This window comes from Pollicipes pollicipes, unplaced genomic scaffold, assembly GCF_011947565.3.
Source record: "Pollicipes pollicipes isolate AB1234 unplaced genomic scaffold, Ppol_2.1 Scaffold_4295;HRSCAF=5057_pilon_pilon_pilon, whole genome shotgun sequence".
NCBI classification, from domain to species: Eukaryota; Metazoa; Arthropoda; class Thecostraca; order Pollicipedomorpha; family Pollicipedidae; genus Pollicipes; species Pollicipes pollicipes.
In genome coordinates, this window is record NW_023596461.1 from 1,756,073 (window position 1) to 1,772,293 (window position 16,221).

Genomic DNA, 16,221 nt, shown 5'->3' on the forward strand with positions numbered 1-16,221 from the left:
TTTTCACTTTTGTGCTGCTGGTGTCCTGGCTGAGAGAGGCTGTCGCCGCCTCCCTGCTCGCCTCTGGTGCGCCTCTTGAGGTGTCCATCCCTGGCGCCCTCCTCCCGCTGACGTCTAGCGCGCCTCTAGAGGTGTCCATCCCTGGCGCCGCCCTCCTCCCGCTGACGTCTGGCGCGCCTCTAGAGGTGTCCATCCCTGGCGCCGCCCTCCTCCCGCTGACGTCTGGCGCGCCTCTCGAGCTGTCCATCCCTGGCGCTGCCCTCCTCCCGCTGACGTCTAGCGCGTCTCTAGAGCTTGTCCATCCCTGGCGCCGCCCTCCTCCCGCTGACGTCTGGCGCGCCTCTCGAAGTGTCCACCCCTGGCGCCTGCCCTCCTCCCGCTGACGTCTGGCGCGCCTCTCGAGCTGTCCATCCCTGGCGCTGCCCTCCTCCCGCTGACGTCTGGCGCGCCTCTAGAGGTGTCCATCCCTGGCGCTGCCCTCCTCCCGCTGACGTCTGGCGCGTCTCTCGAGACGCCTCCCTGGCGCCGCCCACCTCCCGCTGACGTCTGGCGCGCCTCTAGAGGCGTCCATCCCTGGCGCTGCCCACCTCCCGCTGACGTCTGGCGCGCCTCTAGAGGCGTCCATCCCTGGCGCTGCCCACCTCCCGCTGACGTCTGGCGCCTCTAGAGGTGTCCATCCCTGGCGCCGCCCTCCTCCCTGACGTCTGGCGCGCCTCTAGAGGTGTCCATCCCTGGCGCTGCCCTCCTCCCGCTGACGTCTGGCGCGCCTCTAGAGGTGTCCATCCCTGGCGCTGCCCTCCCCCGCTGACGTCTGGCGCGCCTCTAGAGGTGTCCACCCTGGCGCCGCCCTCCCCCGCTGACGTCTGGCGCGCCTCTAGAGGTGTCCACCCTGGCGCTGCCCTCCTCCCGCTGACGTCTGGCGCGCCTCTAGAGGTGTCCTCCCTGGCGCTGCCCTCCTCCCGCTGACGTCTGGCGCGCCTCTAGAGGTGTCCATCCCTGGCGCGCCCTCCTCCCGCTGACGTCTGGCGCGCCTCTCGAGGCGCTTCCCCCTTGGGCGCCGCCAACCTCCCGCTGACGTCTGGCGCGCCTCTCGAGGCGCTCCCTGGCGCTGCCCACCTTCCGCTGACGTCTGGCGCGCCTCTCGAGGCGCCCACCCCTGGCGCTGCCTATCTCTCCCGCTGCGTCTGGCGCCTCTCGAGGCGCCTCCTCTGGCGCTTCCCACCTTCCACGACATCTGGTGCGCCTCTCGCAGGCACCTCCCTGACACACCGCTTGCCTCCGCTGACGTCTGGGCGCCGTTCTCAGCGGACGTCGAGCTGCGCTTCAAGGGCAGCGAGGCGTACCTGCGAACACAGCCTACAACACGGTGCCGCTGTCATCCACGGCAACGGCGCCTCCAAGATGGTGCGAAACACGCTCGGCAGCTATCTGGCCGACTCGTGGAACCCCGAGACGGGCGCACCGCCTGCTGGGAGACCAGCTGGAGCTGGGTGACCAGGTGCGCGCGCCGGCTGCCCGCCGGCGCCACGAGTGGGGCCGACAGGGCAGCGTCGCGCTCCTTGCAGGCTGGATCTTTCAGTTGGCGGAATTGCGCTAATCTGTAGGGTTGTTTGCGTGACAGGCCGTGGCGTCGACTTAGGTGGATGAGCCACACTGGCTAATGGCCTCATAGGCCAGCCAACCAAGGTCTGGTCGGTTGGATATTATCATTTGCTCATCTATCCAGTCATTTATGCATTGACGGTCGGTCTGGCGTGTCGCGCCGGATGCGGACGCCCGCGCCGTGTCGCCGCCGGGTGGCGCTGTCGCCCACGGTGGACACGGCCAGGTCTCGGCCAGCAGGCTCGACACGTCTCGCGCGGCGATCCGCACCCTGACCGTCCGGACGGCTGAGCGGGAGCCGAGCTGCCTGACGACGCGCCCCGCTCCGCAGACGGACAAGTACCCGGTGGTGTTCCTGGGCGTGTTCCTGGAGGTGCCGACGCCCTTCACGGAGGAGTTCTTCGACCGGCTGCGGGCCCTGCACTACCCGAAGAGCAAGCTCCACCTGTTCATCCATAACGCGGTCGAGTACCACGCCAAGGAGGTGGCCGCGTTCGCGGAGAAGCACGGCGCCCAGTACGCCTCGTTGACGCTGGCCGGCCACAGCGACGGCCTGAAGGAGTGGCATGCCAGGAACCGTGCCATGTGAGTACGCCGCCGCTGCGTCGGGGCTGGAGGGGTTGGTGAGGGTGGCGTCTCGGTGGGTGGCGAGGGCCAGACGTAACGAGGTCTCGGTAGGTGGGTTAGTAACAGCTGGTTGATGAGTCCTGAAATATTTGGATTCATGTCTAGGTGTACATTGTTTTGCGTGTGTTTTGCGTGTGTACACCATCTCTAAGGCATACCCTCGCACGCAGCTCCATCATTTATGGAACGTCTTTCAACCAATGCCAGCTTTACAAGACACCAAGCGCTACGCTGCATGTGCGGCATTTTTTAAATTTTTTAAAAGTTCTTAGCCTGATTTGTATTTTGTTTTTACCTTTATTTACATTTCTACGTTTGTTATCAAGTTCATTCGCACAGAACAGCAAACCTAGTTTTTGAGCCGGCTGAAAGTGCTCATTCCACTTGCATGGTTAACGTTGGTTGGCTAAGTATTAGTACAGCGCGTGCCTGCAGGTAATTCATGATCCTCCCATCATACTTTATTCACTCCCATCAGTCATAACTTCATTCACTCCCATCCTGTTTGCATTGTGTAGTTTTGTTGTGTGCAACTGGCTACGCTGACAGTAGCTGCACATAACTAGCCCGGCTGCAGCCAGCCAATCAAACGTCGGGGTCGACAAACGAGACCAAGATGTAGCGCATGCCATTGGTGGTGGGCAGGCCCTGGTGCTCGTGCGTCAGCACGAGCAGGCCCTGGCCCTGGTGCCCCTTGATTCGCCACGCGCGAGCCACGCCACGCCACGTGATTTCCGCCACGAGCGCAGCGGAATTCAACACGAGGTCGTGGTTTAAGTATTTCCTGCGCGAGGATTGTTGATTGCCAGCACGAAGTTTAGATATAGACTGTAATATTCACTTCTAAGAATAAAAGTGCTTGAGGTGTCTTGAAGCGGAGACCACTCGTTCGCCACTGGGGTTCTGTCTGTTCGCGGTTGGGTGACTGAGGTCATGGCACCGCGGCTGCCTCTGAGGCCTCGTCACCGTCTGGCAGCAGCAGCTGTTTGTGCAGCAGCTGTCACCCGATCTGACCGCATCCCGCCTGACTCATCGCCGAGGCTCGCGCCCGCATGGCGGCCGGCGGCCTACGGCAGCACTAGCGCCTCCGTCGGAGGAGTTTAAAGCTTTAGTTGGTTTTGGTCTAGCAGATGGGCGGAGCGACCCGAGCTCTTTGTACGTGACGTGTGGTTGTACTCGAACCGTTTGACAGACCTGGATGGGGATTATTATGATCGGTGTTAACGATGTTTTAGGGTTCCGTTCGGGTGTTGTCGTTTGTCGTGATGGCCACGCCAACAGTGCGCTGAAGCGGAATTGTAGGTCCATCACTGAATGCATGATGCTATATGCACGCATGCAGTCCTTTCATTGTTTCTCACATAAGTGATGATTAACAGACATGCCAAGCTAAGGTTTTTGACTTGGGATGCTTTGCCGTGTTGCGATTGAGTTTCATTTCGTGTGCGTGATGTCAGTGTCGTTAATGGTAAATAGCTTTTCAGTTCATAGTTTTAACATGTGTTTTTTGGTCTCCATGCCCAAAATGCTTGCGTTTTTGGTGTTGACCACGTGTTTCTGTTTCAGTGAGGAGTGTTTGAAGACCAAGGCTGACTTTTACTTCAACATTGATGCCAACGCTCAGCTGGATAATCCATACACCTTGAAGCTGCTGATCGAACAGAACAGGTACAATCAACTGGAGTCTGGGACACTGACGGTCCATCTGTCTTTTTTAACATAAACTGGCTGTGTTTCGAAGCTTGACTGATGTTGTTTATTCCCGTGTCTTGGAATTACTACAGTCATGGTATGCTGATTAAGTATTTTTCCACTCCTCGGCTGTAGCTATGTTAGCGAAGACCCCTGTCCTTTATTTTTCTGTGATCTGCTTTCGTGAAAAAACCAGCTGTTTTGTCAGTCTTGCCTGCGGGAGAACCGGCGTTGGTCGTCACTAACCTGAGACAAGCGTGTCACCAACTGCATGCACACAGCGCCCTCTGCGCGCGCGGGGAGCACACAGCGCCGCGCACACAGCGCCGCGCACACAGCGCCGCGTGCTCTTTGTCAGTCGATGTTGCCGGTTTGCGTGACCGTATCTGGAATGATGAAATGTCCATCATACAGACACCATCCATCTCTGCCTGTGGCATTCGCGGCTGCTGGTCACTCGCCCGTCCAGACTCTGACCCAGCTCTCCGTGTCTGGCCTGCCCCAGACGGCCGTTGTGACCCCTGATCACCGTCCGACGCCGACACCCCCCCCCCCCCCCGCAGGGACATCGTGGCTCCGTTGCTCGTCCGTCCCTACAAGGCCTGGAGCAACTTCTGGGGCTCCCTCACCGCCGACGGCTTCTACGCCCGCTCCGTCGACTACATGGACATCGTGGAGGGCCGCCGCACGTGAGTGCCCATGCCGCCGCTGCCCCGTGGGTTACCCTCTCGCGTGGCGCGTGAGAGGCGTTACAGACACGCCATTTGACCATTGTAGTCGGAGCACCCTCCAGCCCGAATCATTATCATCATCGTCGATGCAGACGCTTTAAGGCTGAACCTGAGGACTGTATGCAGCGCAGATGTCGGTGAAGGGCGCCATCGCTTGCGCTCGTTGAAGCTACTACTAGTGCTGAGATACCGTACTGCGTCGGGGGATTCATTCTGGTGTGAGGTGAACTCCCCCAGTGGCATCGTTTTGTGGGCCGTGCAAGGGGTGCTGACGAGCTGTGGTCGCGCGAAAGATGGCGGCCGCAGCGTCCCAGGGCGTGGGCAGATGGATTAGTATACGCCCAGAACCCCACATCCCGGAAACTCACGCTTGTCTCCGCGTTATTTTGGATCCACTGGGTGACACCGGTTCGTTGCATTCTGAAACTGCAACGCGAACAGCCGGTGGTAGAACCATTTGTGGCGTGCATGAGCAGCGCGGATTTTGTGAACAATTCTGTCTTTGCATATAACTAGCTTTGGCAATCTTACATCTGCATCATCCAAACTCGTGGGGGCATTCTGGCTGCTGAAGCCAGCAAAGGCTGTGCAGGGGATATGCCGTCAGAGGCGACGGTGCGTTTTAAACATGAGCATCTGTCCACACGCACGGATACATGTACGCAGTGTGCAACGTCACACGCATACCATGCATGTAGCATAGTAATTGAACGCGCATCTCCAAATACGCCGGAATTTGGCCGCTACACTCAGCCTTGCCATTCTGAAGCTTGCGTCTACAAATCCATACGGTCCCAGCGACTTCCTTCGCGTCATCGGGGAGCGTTCTCTCCCTGCCAATCGCGACCCGCGTCCCCGGTCGTTTCTGCGCTCTCATTGGCTGACTGCGTTGGCCATCGAGCCGCAGCAAAAGATCGGAGCCACTGTGGCGTGGTGGCGCCGCACGAGAGCCGCCGGCACTTGACGCGCCACTGCCGGGGGTGACGTAGACGGGGCTGCCAGGGGGGGGGGGGGGGGAGTCATCACTGGCACCACCGGAAGGCTGGTCCCTCCGATCCGGAGCGCCGGTCTGGCTGGGGCCGTCAGTGGACCGATGTGAGGCTGCACGGCCAGGCCAGGCCAGGCCAGGCACTGGTGTCAGAGCGGCGCTGGTGACGCCCGCGAGCTCTAGGTGCGCGTGGCGGGGGCTCCGCTGGGGTCAGACCCGAGCTCTCAACGGGTGACTGGGCTCAGTACACCAGACTGGCCGACTGAGCTCAGTGCACCGGACCGGCCGACTGAGCTCAGTACACCGGACTGGCAGACTGAGCTCAGCACACCGGACTGGCAGACTGAGCCCAGCACGCCGGACTGGCAGACTGAACCCGGCACACCGGACTGGCAGACTGAGCCCAGCACACCGGACTGGCAGAGTGAGCCCAGCACACCGGAACTGGCAGACTGAGCCCAGCAACCCGGACTGGCAGACTGAGCCCAGCACACCGGACTGGCAGAGTGAGCCCGGCACACCGGACTGGCAGACTGAGCCCAGCACACCGGACTAGCAGACTGAGCCCAGCACACCGGACTGGCAGACTGAGCCCAGCACACCGGACTGGCAGACTGAGCCCAGCACACCGGATTGGCAGACTGAGCCCGGCAACACCGGACTGGCTGACTGAGCCCGGCACACCGGACTGGCTGACTGAGCCCGGCACACCGGACTGGCAGACTGAGCCCAGCACACCGGACTGGCTGACTGAGCCCGGCACACCGGACTGGCAGACTGAGCCCAGCACACCGGACTGGCAGACTGAGCCCAGCACACCGGACTGGCAGACTGAGCTCAGTACACCGGACTGGCAGACTGAGCCCGGCACACCGGACTGGCAGACTGACCTCGGACCAGCTGGCCAGACGCGCAGCCAGAGGTCTGCAAGGGCAGGGCGCATCGTTGACGGAAATAGACAATCCAATATTCAACCAGAATCGATAGTGATGCAAATAATGTGCCGTAATTTATTTGGAACAAGCGCGCTCGCAAATGCTCGCAAAGTTGACTCAGGGTGTCCCTGATAGGCTCCAAGGGCTCCCTGACTGCCATTTGAGGGCCTGACCCCGCAGGCCGGGGCCTCTGAATTAGACTCCGATAAGCCCTTCGTGCCCTTAGATCCTCCGATGGGGCCTTTGATTGTCGACCCGGCGAGCCCCCTTGAGGCTCTTCAGACCATCTCGAACACTGCTTCTGGCTGACTCGAGACTCCTTGCCAACACAGGGCCCCCGTTAGGCGCTGTGGGGTCCTGATACACGCTGCGACCCCGACCAATGTTAATAACTAGCTCCGGCTTTGTCCCTGCGTACGGAATGGGCTCTTAGGCCCATGCCGCCGCGTAGCAGACTGTGCGTTACTGGTGATGGCTGACCTACATATGGACCCTTATCGACTCAGGGAACCCCTGATCAGAGCGGAGAGCCCTCTGACTGGCATTAGAGGGCCCGGCTCTGTGGGCCGGGACCCCTGAATACAACTTCCGGTCGACCTTTCGGGCCCTGTGGGCCCTCAAATCGGATGCTTAGTCTAAGGTTCCGGGGGGCCCAAATGGCCCCTCGGAACCTAAGGAGAAGGCACGTGTCCCCTGTGCCCCTCCCCCTCCCCTCTTCCTGCGCTTCCGCAGCCGAGGTTGTCGAGCTCCGGCAACTGATAGCTATGACCAGCTGGGCGAGCTCTGACCAGCTGAGCGAGCTCTGACCAGCTGAGCGAGCTCTGACTAGCTGAGTGAGTTCTGGCCAGCTGGCGCCGCCAGAGCCCCGCCGTCTGCGCCACAATGGAGAGCGATTGCCGACAATTGACCACTTCCTCGTTATGCTTGCGCCGGGCCTCAGTGTGTCGTGTTCTGATTCGGAGGGCGGCCTTCCGCGAACCTGGCGATGGGGTGGGGAGGGGGAGGGGGGCGCCTCGGACCCCGGGTCGGACCCGGGGACGGCCAGCTCCAGTAATCGGACACCGAGCAGCGGTACGCTTGGCGGAGAAAGCAACGAGTTACGATCTCGATTGTCTGCTAACGACGAAAATCGTCATTCGTCCTGAGTGTTGTGCAGTTTTTTTTGCCCCCTTTGACATATCAACTAAAAACAGCTTTCATTTAGGGTACTGTAGGAAGTTTGATAAACGTTTATGTTTTGATTTGGTAGATTCCCCTTGTGCCAGTTAGGACGGAAATCTAAGGGTAAAGCGGTTCGCATTGCTCAGTTCAGATTCGTTTGAGATATCTTCTTGTTTGGTTGTGTCACTCGGGTTGACTGTTACCGCTCCTCCTCGGCCTGGATTAGGACGCGACCGTGATAAAACACCCAGTTGACCGAAATGGGGTGGGATTGTTAGCGCTGATTTGTTGCTCATTGTTCTGAGCGAAATGGCGTCGGCATAAAGTGGCAATCACTTGCCGCTTGTTCCAAATAAATCGCCGACATTTTTCATGACGGACGGCTCTGCTGCCACCATACATGTGCCGTGTGAAATAAGGGTCCGTTGTTTTCTCATTGAACCATGACTGCTGATCCTCTCCATCGCATCGATGCTTTTTCACAATCACTATCTGTTGATCATATCGACCTGTTTTATATATCGATTTTAATAACAGGTTCTTTTTGAGGTATGGTTTGCGTTTAACGTGGTGTTGAAGGGTGCACTTGTGGTGCTGTACTCCGACTATTCGTTGTATGAAATGTCAGTTATATTTTCTTTATATTTCAACGAATACCGTTTGCTGTTGATGAAGAGCGCAACGATTAGGTATATATTAAATTGTGTTGGAATAGATTATATTTGAAGCGGTGCTATTGATAGCCGCTGATTTCAACAACTTTATCCGCTCTCTCTCCCCACGATGCGGAGTACATGCTCCAACCAAAACAAACGGGAAATCTATGCTTTTATATTAATGATATTGGATGGAGACACTCATGATTGCGCTGAGCTAGCTGTGGTGGGTGATGACGATACGTCTGCTCAGTACGGGAACAAACCTGTTTGGCATGACCTCTGAAGTATTGGGCTGACCCCGGCGCGCTGTAGTAATGCGACCACGGCACATCAGGGCGTCGCGACCACTGCCCCTGCGTACCGCGCAGACGCTGTGGCTCGCCGGTGTCAGTCGTGACGCAGCGGCGGCCGTCGTGACGCGGCTGAGGTCATCGCGAGGCAGCGTCGGCCCCGTGTCTTCAGCACCCTGGACCCTGTCGGCCGGCGTATTCCTGAGCTCCAGGCCACGTTCCCGAACCCAGCGTCGCCCTGCGGACGGAGACAAACGCCCTGGGAGTCGGTGCCAGAACGGCGGCGAGCTCGAGCTGTCGGGGCGCCTCACTGACCGATGATGACTGACGGCTGTCAGGAGATGTCAGTAGCTGTCACGCGCTCGGTTGAGGTCGGGATATGAGGCAGGAAACGGCCAGCGGTATCCGGTGCGCGGCTTGGTTCCGTGGTGCGCAGCCAGCTGGAGTGAACGAGCACGGGAACAAACCGTGAGCTGCGACATCTGTCGGGTAGTGGAGCGTCGGCGCGCGCTGCCGTGCCGCAGCACGTGACTCCGGGCCGGCGCCGGGGCGACGCCGGTCCTCCCCGACCTCCCTCGTCACTCACCGCTGTCGGCGGCGGCGGCGGCGGCGGCGGTGGCGGTGACCCTGTCAGCCGGCGCGGGGCTCCATGACGATCCTGTGGAGGAGGGGAGCAGCGTCAGTAGGCGGCGGCGGCGAGGTCCGTCCCGGCGCCGCCGCGGCCCACGGAGGGCCGACCCCGGCGGCGGCGCCGAAAGTGACGCAGTTCTCCCCGCGGTCGTGCTGCAGCCGGCGGTCAGAGTAGGCCGGCCGACGCAGCGCGCGGTGTACCAGGTACTCACGAGGCGGTGTACTCGGTACGGAAGCCGCGGATGTCCACCGAGTGGAAGTTGTCCACCACGCAGGTACTCACGAGGCGGTGTACTCGGTACGTAAGCCGCGGATGTCCACCGAGTGGAAGTTGTCCACCACGCAGGTACTCACGAGGCGGTGTACTCGGTACGGAGGCCGCGGATGTCCACCAAGCTGAAGTTGTCCACCACGCAGGTACTCACGAGGCGGTGTATTCGGTGCGGAAGCCGCGGATGTCCACCAAGCTGAAGTTGTCCACCACGCAGGTACTCACGAGGCGGTGTATTCGGTGCGGAAGCCGCGGATGTCCACCGAGTGGAAGTTGTCCGCCACGCACTCGTAGAATCCCACGTCCATCGGGGTGGCCGGGTCGATCTCCATCTTTGATTTGAAGCGCTGCTTGCCGATCTGCCACTCGTGCAGCTGAGGACAGAGGTGCTCTGTCGTCGGTCGGGCTTGACGTCGGCGCGCCACTCAGTCCCAGTCGAGCAGGTAGCTGTGTGAGTATGGTGCGCGAATGAAAGCTGCGACCCAGACCTGGGCACGTTTGTCACACGAAGCTCTACCCCGGCAAGTACACAAGAAGTACCCAAGAAGAAACCGTTGCTTCTGCACTGGAAGTTGAAATTCTGTTGGTAGATTAAACGTTTAAACTTTATACTAAACTTACACGGAATATATCAAGGCTGACCTAACAGGGGCTTAGACTGAACTGTGTCGCTAGCTCATGTCAAGTTCTCATGCACGATAAAACCTCGATTCATGCTGCGTGAGAAACCCAAACAATGATGTCCCCGCAACGGAAGCCAGCGGGCGGACATTTGGTCAGACACGGTGTTGGTGCTCAGCAGGTACAGGCGCGTCCGGTCGCCACGCCTCTGAACGGTGGCGCGGCGTACCTTGAAGAAGTTGTGGGCGTACAGCTCAATGCCGTCCTTGAACCAGGTGATCTGGGGCCTAGGCCGACCCTTGGCCACGCAGATGAAGACGATCTTGCGGCCCAGCGTGTACTTGAGCTCGTAGTGGGACGATTGGGTGATGCGGACCTGGAGACGGCCCATGTCCGGTCAGGGGTCCATTGTTAGTCCCGGCCAGGGCCCTCGAGAGGGTCTGTGATACTACGGGAGTCTGAGGCAGGCTTGGGTCAGGTCCTATTTGGGGTACATCACGTCAGGTCGGACGGCACCACGCGATGTTCAGAGCATTGGGGTGGGAATACGATGGGAAGCCTGCAGTTGGCAGCGTCGGTGAAGCCAGTCTGCATGGTACTTGGCGTCCTGAGCAGGCTCACCCGTCAGTTTTGGGTGAGCCCTGGTCGAGTTGGCATGAGTCCCGCCCAGTTCTGTGCGACAGCACCAGGAGGCCCACCTTGTCGGGGTCCCGTAGTCGCCTGCGTCGCTTGGCGCCTTCCAGCGGCTTGCCGGGCGTGATGAACTCGTTGCGGTGGTGCGGGTACTCGTGCTGCTGCGGCACGAGCCGCCACACGGACGACTTGCGCCACAGGTCCCGGCTGGGCAGGTGCAGGCTGGCGCCGCTTGGCGCCGGCCAGAGCGCCAGCGCCAGCGCCAGCGCCCCGGCGGCCAGCAGCGCGCGCGGAAGCTCCATCCCCGGCTGTGGGCGCCGGCTCACTGAGCAGGCGCCGGCGCCGCCGCACTTAGGGACGGCGTCGGCCGGACCGCGGCCAAACGTCTACGCATCAGGCAAAACACCCGCTCCCGGCTCAAGACAAAGCACTCGGCAGGGAGACGTGCCGAAGTGCGTCTTTCTGTTCGGCCCGTTTGTGAGATTGTGGAAGACTCCGTTGGTTGGGTTATGGAAGGTTAATGGGATCGGATGGGCGGGTGGATCTTTAGGACGGTTTCTCCGTCGAGTTGCCTTTAAACATCATTGTATTATTTGCACACGGTGGACACTGGCGGTTTTGGGGGATCTATTCGTACATAGCCGACTGATAACTGACCTTGGCCTGACCGGCTTTTGGCCTTAGCCTGACTTCAACATTTGACCTTTGAGCTGATTGCTTTGGTCAGCAGCTTTCGAGTGTACAAGCAGAAGTTCCACTTTCTGTACTTGGGGGGGGGGGGGGGGGGGGGGCTGAGCTCCCACCCACACCCCCACCCCCACCCCCAGGCTCCACCTAACCCCCGCAATGTATTTGAGCAAAGAGGAAGTACAAACTAATGCGGAATGATTATCTTAACTATTGGTATACCAGGTAGTAGGTACCTAAACACATCACTTTTGGTTCCATGCTAATTTTTTACTCAATAATATACTGTAGGTACCTATAATGTTGTTATCACGCTAACGCCTTCATATGTTATGTCAGACAGCAAATGTTTGGCAATTTTTTTCAAAGGATAGCGCCTGAGTCAGGATAAAGGACAATTGACTGCAATATGCGGCAGCTTTAAAAAGTACATGGTGACCCAGATACAAGTTAACGAATTTTCTCCCCAACAGCTGCTACTGTGTTTGTCGCATAATCGCGGTTGTGGTGGTTGTACAACACGGTCAGCGGCCGCGGTAGTCATCCGTGATCCTTTACTAAGATTTAGTTAGATGTTTTTTTCTGTGATTTTCACCCCATATCAAGCCATTCACAAAAGGCAGCTTACAGCCACTCGAAATGGGAAGTCATTCCTCAGAAGGAAAACCATGTTGAATCTACGAAACAGCAAGCAACTTTGTTATGTTGACATCGAAGACGCAAACCGATCTGACCGAAATCCGGGGACAACTCATGCTTGGGGTGGGTTAAGTCAGCCTTTTCGGCTGAGTCCCCCCCCCCCGACCGATTTCAGAAAGTGACACCCCTGTGTTCAAGGATTCGTTCGCTGCCGGCAGGGGCATCTGGAACGTGCCGTATATCTCGGTCTGCTACCTCATCAAGCGGGCCGTGCTGGACGACGAGAAGACACGGCCCAACTATATCAACAACCTGCTGGACGCCGACATGGCCTTCTGCGAGAACTTGCGGGACGCGGTGAGTGGACAGGCGCCCGTCTGCCGGCCCGGTGCGCTTCAGAACGGGCGGGCGCGCGTCGTGTGACGTTGAGTTGTAAAGCCTGGCTGTGCATGGCTTCCGCGTTGGAAGTTGTCTTTTGCAGGTTGTGGGGTTTTTGACGGACGTGCAGAACGGCTGTAGTTTGTGGTCTTTGGTAACTTACCTGGGTGTTTTCCGTGACTACGTGCTCGGGGCAGGTGACCCAGTGCTCGATTCGCCGCAAACCACGTTCGAACGGATCATCTCACCATTGCGGCAGCCAGCAGCTGTGCTGAGTATTGTTCCATCCAGGCCGTTTTCAATGAGCCCGGGATTTTTTTATGGTGTAGAGCACCGGCCAACGTTGTGACGCGGTAATGTTACCATGTGAGGATTGAACGTCTTGGCCTGACATTCACTCCCGCCCTCAGCCTGCTGCATTTTTCCATCTGGTCTCAGCTGAGATTTCTGGGTTCACACTCGCAAAACACACACGCTTAGAACTCGTGTTGCTTACTGCGCATCACGCAAGAACTCAAAGCAATCATCACGGCAACCAAGTTGACAAAACCGCGGGGAGAGACCTATAAAGGGCCGATTAGATCCCGACTTGTGAAGCTGTCACTGGGGATCAGTGGGGGCGCTTTAAACCCCGGCTGGGATCGTCAGGTCGCGAGCTGAGCACGACGACGGCGTGTACGCGAGGAGCGCCCCCGCCGTGCCGCCATTTGGCGGGGACTCCGTCCCGGGCCGGCGATGTGACCCTGCGGCCCCGTGCGCACCCGCAGGACAAGTTCATGTACGTGTCGAACCGCGCCAGCTTCGGTCACCTGGTCTCGACGGACGCGTTCGAGACCACGCATCTGTTCAACGAGATGTGGCAGATCACGGAGAACCGCTGGGACTGGGAGCACCGCTATCTCCACCCCAACTACTCGCATGCGCTCGACAAGGACACGCAGAACGAAATGGTGAGCGGTCGCCGCCCAACCGCGCGTCTGTGGCGGTCTCCAACCGGGCGTCTGTGGCGGCCACCACCCGTGCGTCTATGGCAGTCACCACCCGCGCGTCTGTGGCGGTCTCCAACCGCGCGTCTGTGGACGTCTCCAACCGCGCGACGCGACGGCTTCGCGTGTCGGTGATGGGATTTTCCGGCTTGTCATGTCACGTGGTCATTGCGCTGGGTTCGAGCGAGATGTCGGTATCTTTCGAGCTGCAGCTGCCTCTCCACTGCTGGTCAGAGGCCAGGGCGTGTGGATCGTGGGGCGGCCGAGCGCCGAAGTGTGCCCCGGCTGGCCGGCGTGACGGGCCGGCTCCGCGGTCCGGCCCGCGCACACCGGCCGCTAGGTCGAGCGGGCGTGCCCCAGCTGAGTCTCCTGGCAGCGCGGCGGGTCGGTCCAGTCCCGCCGTGCTCCCCCGATGCCGTCCCTCGCTCCGACCCCCTGGCGTTGGGGGCAGGCGGCGGAGCCGCCGATCCCAGCGGCCCGCCGCGCTACCGGCGTCGCTACATGCCTGATGGGGCGCCGCGCTCGCCGCAGCCCTGCCCGGACGTGTTCTGGTTCCCGCTGGTGACGGAGCGGTTCTGCCGCGAGCTGATTGACACCATGGAGGACTATGGCCAGTGGTCGTCCGGCACCAACGAGGTGAGAGTCCGCCGACCGGCCGAGGGCGGCTGGGATGTCAGGCTCAGACGCCGGACCGGTGAGACGCCGTGACACTGACACTAAAGGGTGTCAGATTCTTACACCGAATTGGTGAGACCCCATGACACTAACACCGAGGGATGTCAGGCCCAGACGCCGTGACACTGACACCGAGTAGTTCCGGGCTCAGACACCAGCCTGGTGAGACTCCGTGACACCAACACTGAGGGGTGTCAGGCTCAGATTCCGGGCCAGGCAGAACGCCGTGACACTGACACCGAGGGCTGTCAGGCTCAGACGCCGTAACACCGACACAGAGTGGTGTCAGGCTCAGACTGACACGGAGGGGTGTCAGGCTCAAACTTCGGGCTGGTGTGACACGATCCGCTTGGAGGCTGACACATTGGACAGGCAGAGACAGGTCGCCGCGGACGGAGACAAAGCCGAGAGATGCGGTGATGACGCAGCCGGACAGGCGGGCGACTGTGGGACTGTGAACACGACAGGGTAACGCTCAACATGTAGAAGACTTCCGCGCCGGCAGTTTTTTTTTTAGTTGTAAACGAAGTTCATTTAAACTGGATAAGTTTATCCTGACATTGGTTGTAGCAGCTGAGGCCCCTTTTCTTGGATGAAGAGGGCCAGAAGAGTTCAGTGTGCGGAAAAGTCAGCGGTGGCAGGGTAGTCAACAGAGCTAGAATAGTCAACAGATTCAGAGTAGTCAACAGAGGCAGGGGAGTCAACGAGTTAATCAGTTTTCCGCGGTAGTGCGGTGTAGTCAATGTCGTGATAAGGTAACAACCCAGATGTGTTTTCGTCACGTGCATTGATTTTTCTCGGCTACGATGCATATTTTGGTTCAGGCAACTAATATTCAGGCCAAGCAAGGCCTGCGTATTTGTATATTTCGCCAAATGTTTACCGATCCTGCTGAACTGGCTGGGTAGTGTCCTGATGGAACGGCTTGTAATCACGTGTCACGCAGAGCTGGAAGTGTCAAAAATTTCAAGAGGGTACATTATAGTTGTTTACAACTAATTTCCATGTAACCAATTTTTGCTCCATAACTTTGTTTTACCAATTCCTCTTGGTACGTTGAAGGTCGATAACGCAGCGTAAAAGCTTGTGAACTCGTAACACTTTCCTTCTATCTAATCATGGATCAACGTTGGTTATGTGTCAAGGCCGTGCTTAGTATTTAATTGGCGTAAAACGGCAACAACACTCATCTTGGAGGAAATGGCGTGGCAGATGTAATGTGAATGTACGTGCTGTTGGTCATGCGTTTGTTACACATGTGCTGTGTAGCACACTTGACCTTGCCAAGGACATGACCGTGTCGATGCCACCACTGCAGATGATGGGATTGAGACTTCAATGGCAATTTTTGATCGGTTCGCAAGAAATGTTTAATGCCGACGATGCACGCGGAAGTAGTTACGTTTTCATTGCCGGTGACACTTTTCTGATGTCTGGCCACTGTCCAGGAGGGTGGCAACTTGTCGTGCACAGTCCATCCTGACTGTACTTACGCATGCTCTTGAGCTACCTCTGAACATCCTTCAGAGATACTTCAGAATGTCTTTGCGAGACTTCTCCCTCTTCGATATCGCGAGATACGTTTCTTAACGGCTATTGCTGTTCGCGGCGCTTTCGTTCGACCTCGCGGCTCTACTTCCCCGACTTTCCCCGACTTTCTAACGCGGCTAGCACAGCTGACCTGTGACGTGACCCGTGACCTGTGACCGACGCAGGTACGTGATGGCTTACTCACGTTACGGTGGTGGGTTTGGCTGACCGCTGCGCGGCCTGGGACGTGCTGACCGACATTGCCACTTGACATGCTTCGTTCAGTTCAGATCCAAACTGGCCGAAACTCCAAATATGTGAATCGGAATAGGGACCCTGTAAATGGGGACTTTATCAACTTTGGTTTTGTAGTAAGTGACGTTTATCATGCAAAGGTGTTATTCAGTGCTAGCGAATGGTGACCACAAAGATAATAGACGTCGCTGGGAAACGTAACTTTACCTTGTCTCAGTTAGGTGCGGGGTT

The 16,221-nt window shown here is 58.5% G+C and overlaps 1 protein-coding gene across 1 annotated transcript in view; it reads left to right on the forward strand.

Annotated features, from left to right (window-relative positions):
• LOC119096383 (procollagen-lysine,2-oxoglutarate 5-dioxygenase 1-like) overlaps window positions 1–16,221 on the forward strand; it is a 31,972-nt gene that overhangs the window by 12,095 nt on the left and 3,656 nt on the right. Inside the window, 10 exon segments of the mRNA XM_037219255.1 lie at window positions 1,306–1,344; window positions 1,347–1,370; window positions 1,373–1,459; window positions 1,462–1,523; window positions 1,943–2,187; window positions 3,796–3,897; window positions 4,485–4,610; window positions 12,385–12,523; window positions 13,312–13,494; window positions 14,062–14,166. Of these exon segments, the coding sequence (XP_037075150.1) occupies window positions 1,306–1,344; window positions 1,347–1,370; window positions 1,373–1,459; window positions 1,462–1,523; window positions 1,943–2,187; window positions 3,796–3,897; window positions 4,485–4,610; window positions 12,385–12,523; window positions 13,312–13,494; window positions 14,062–14,166 (1,112 nt within the window).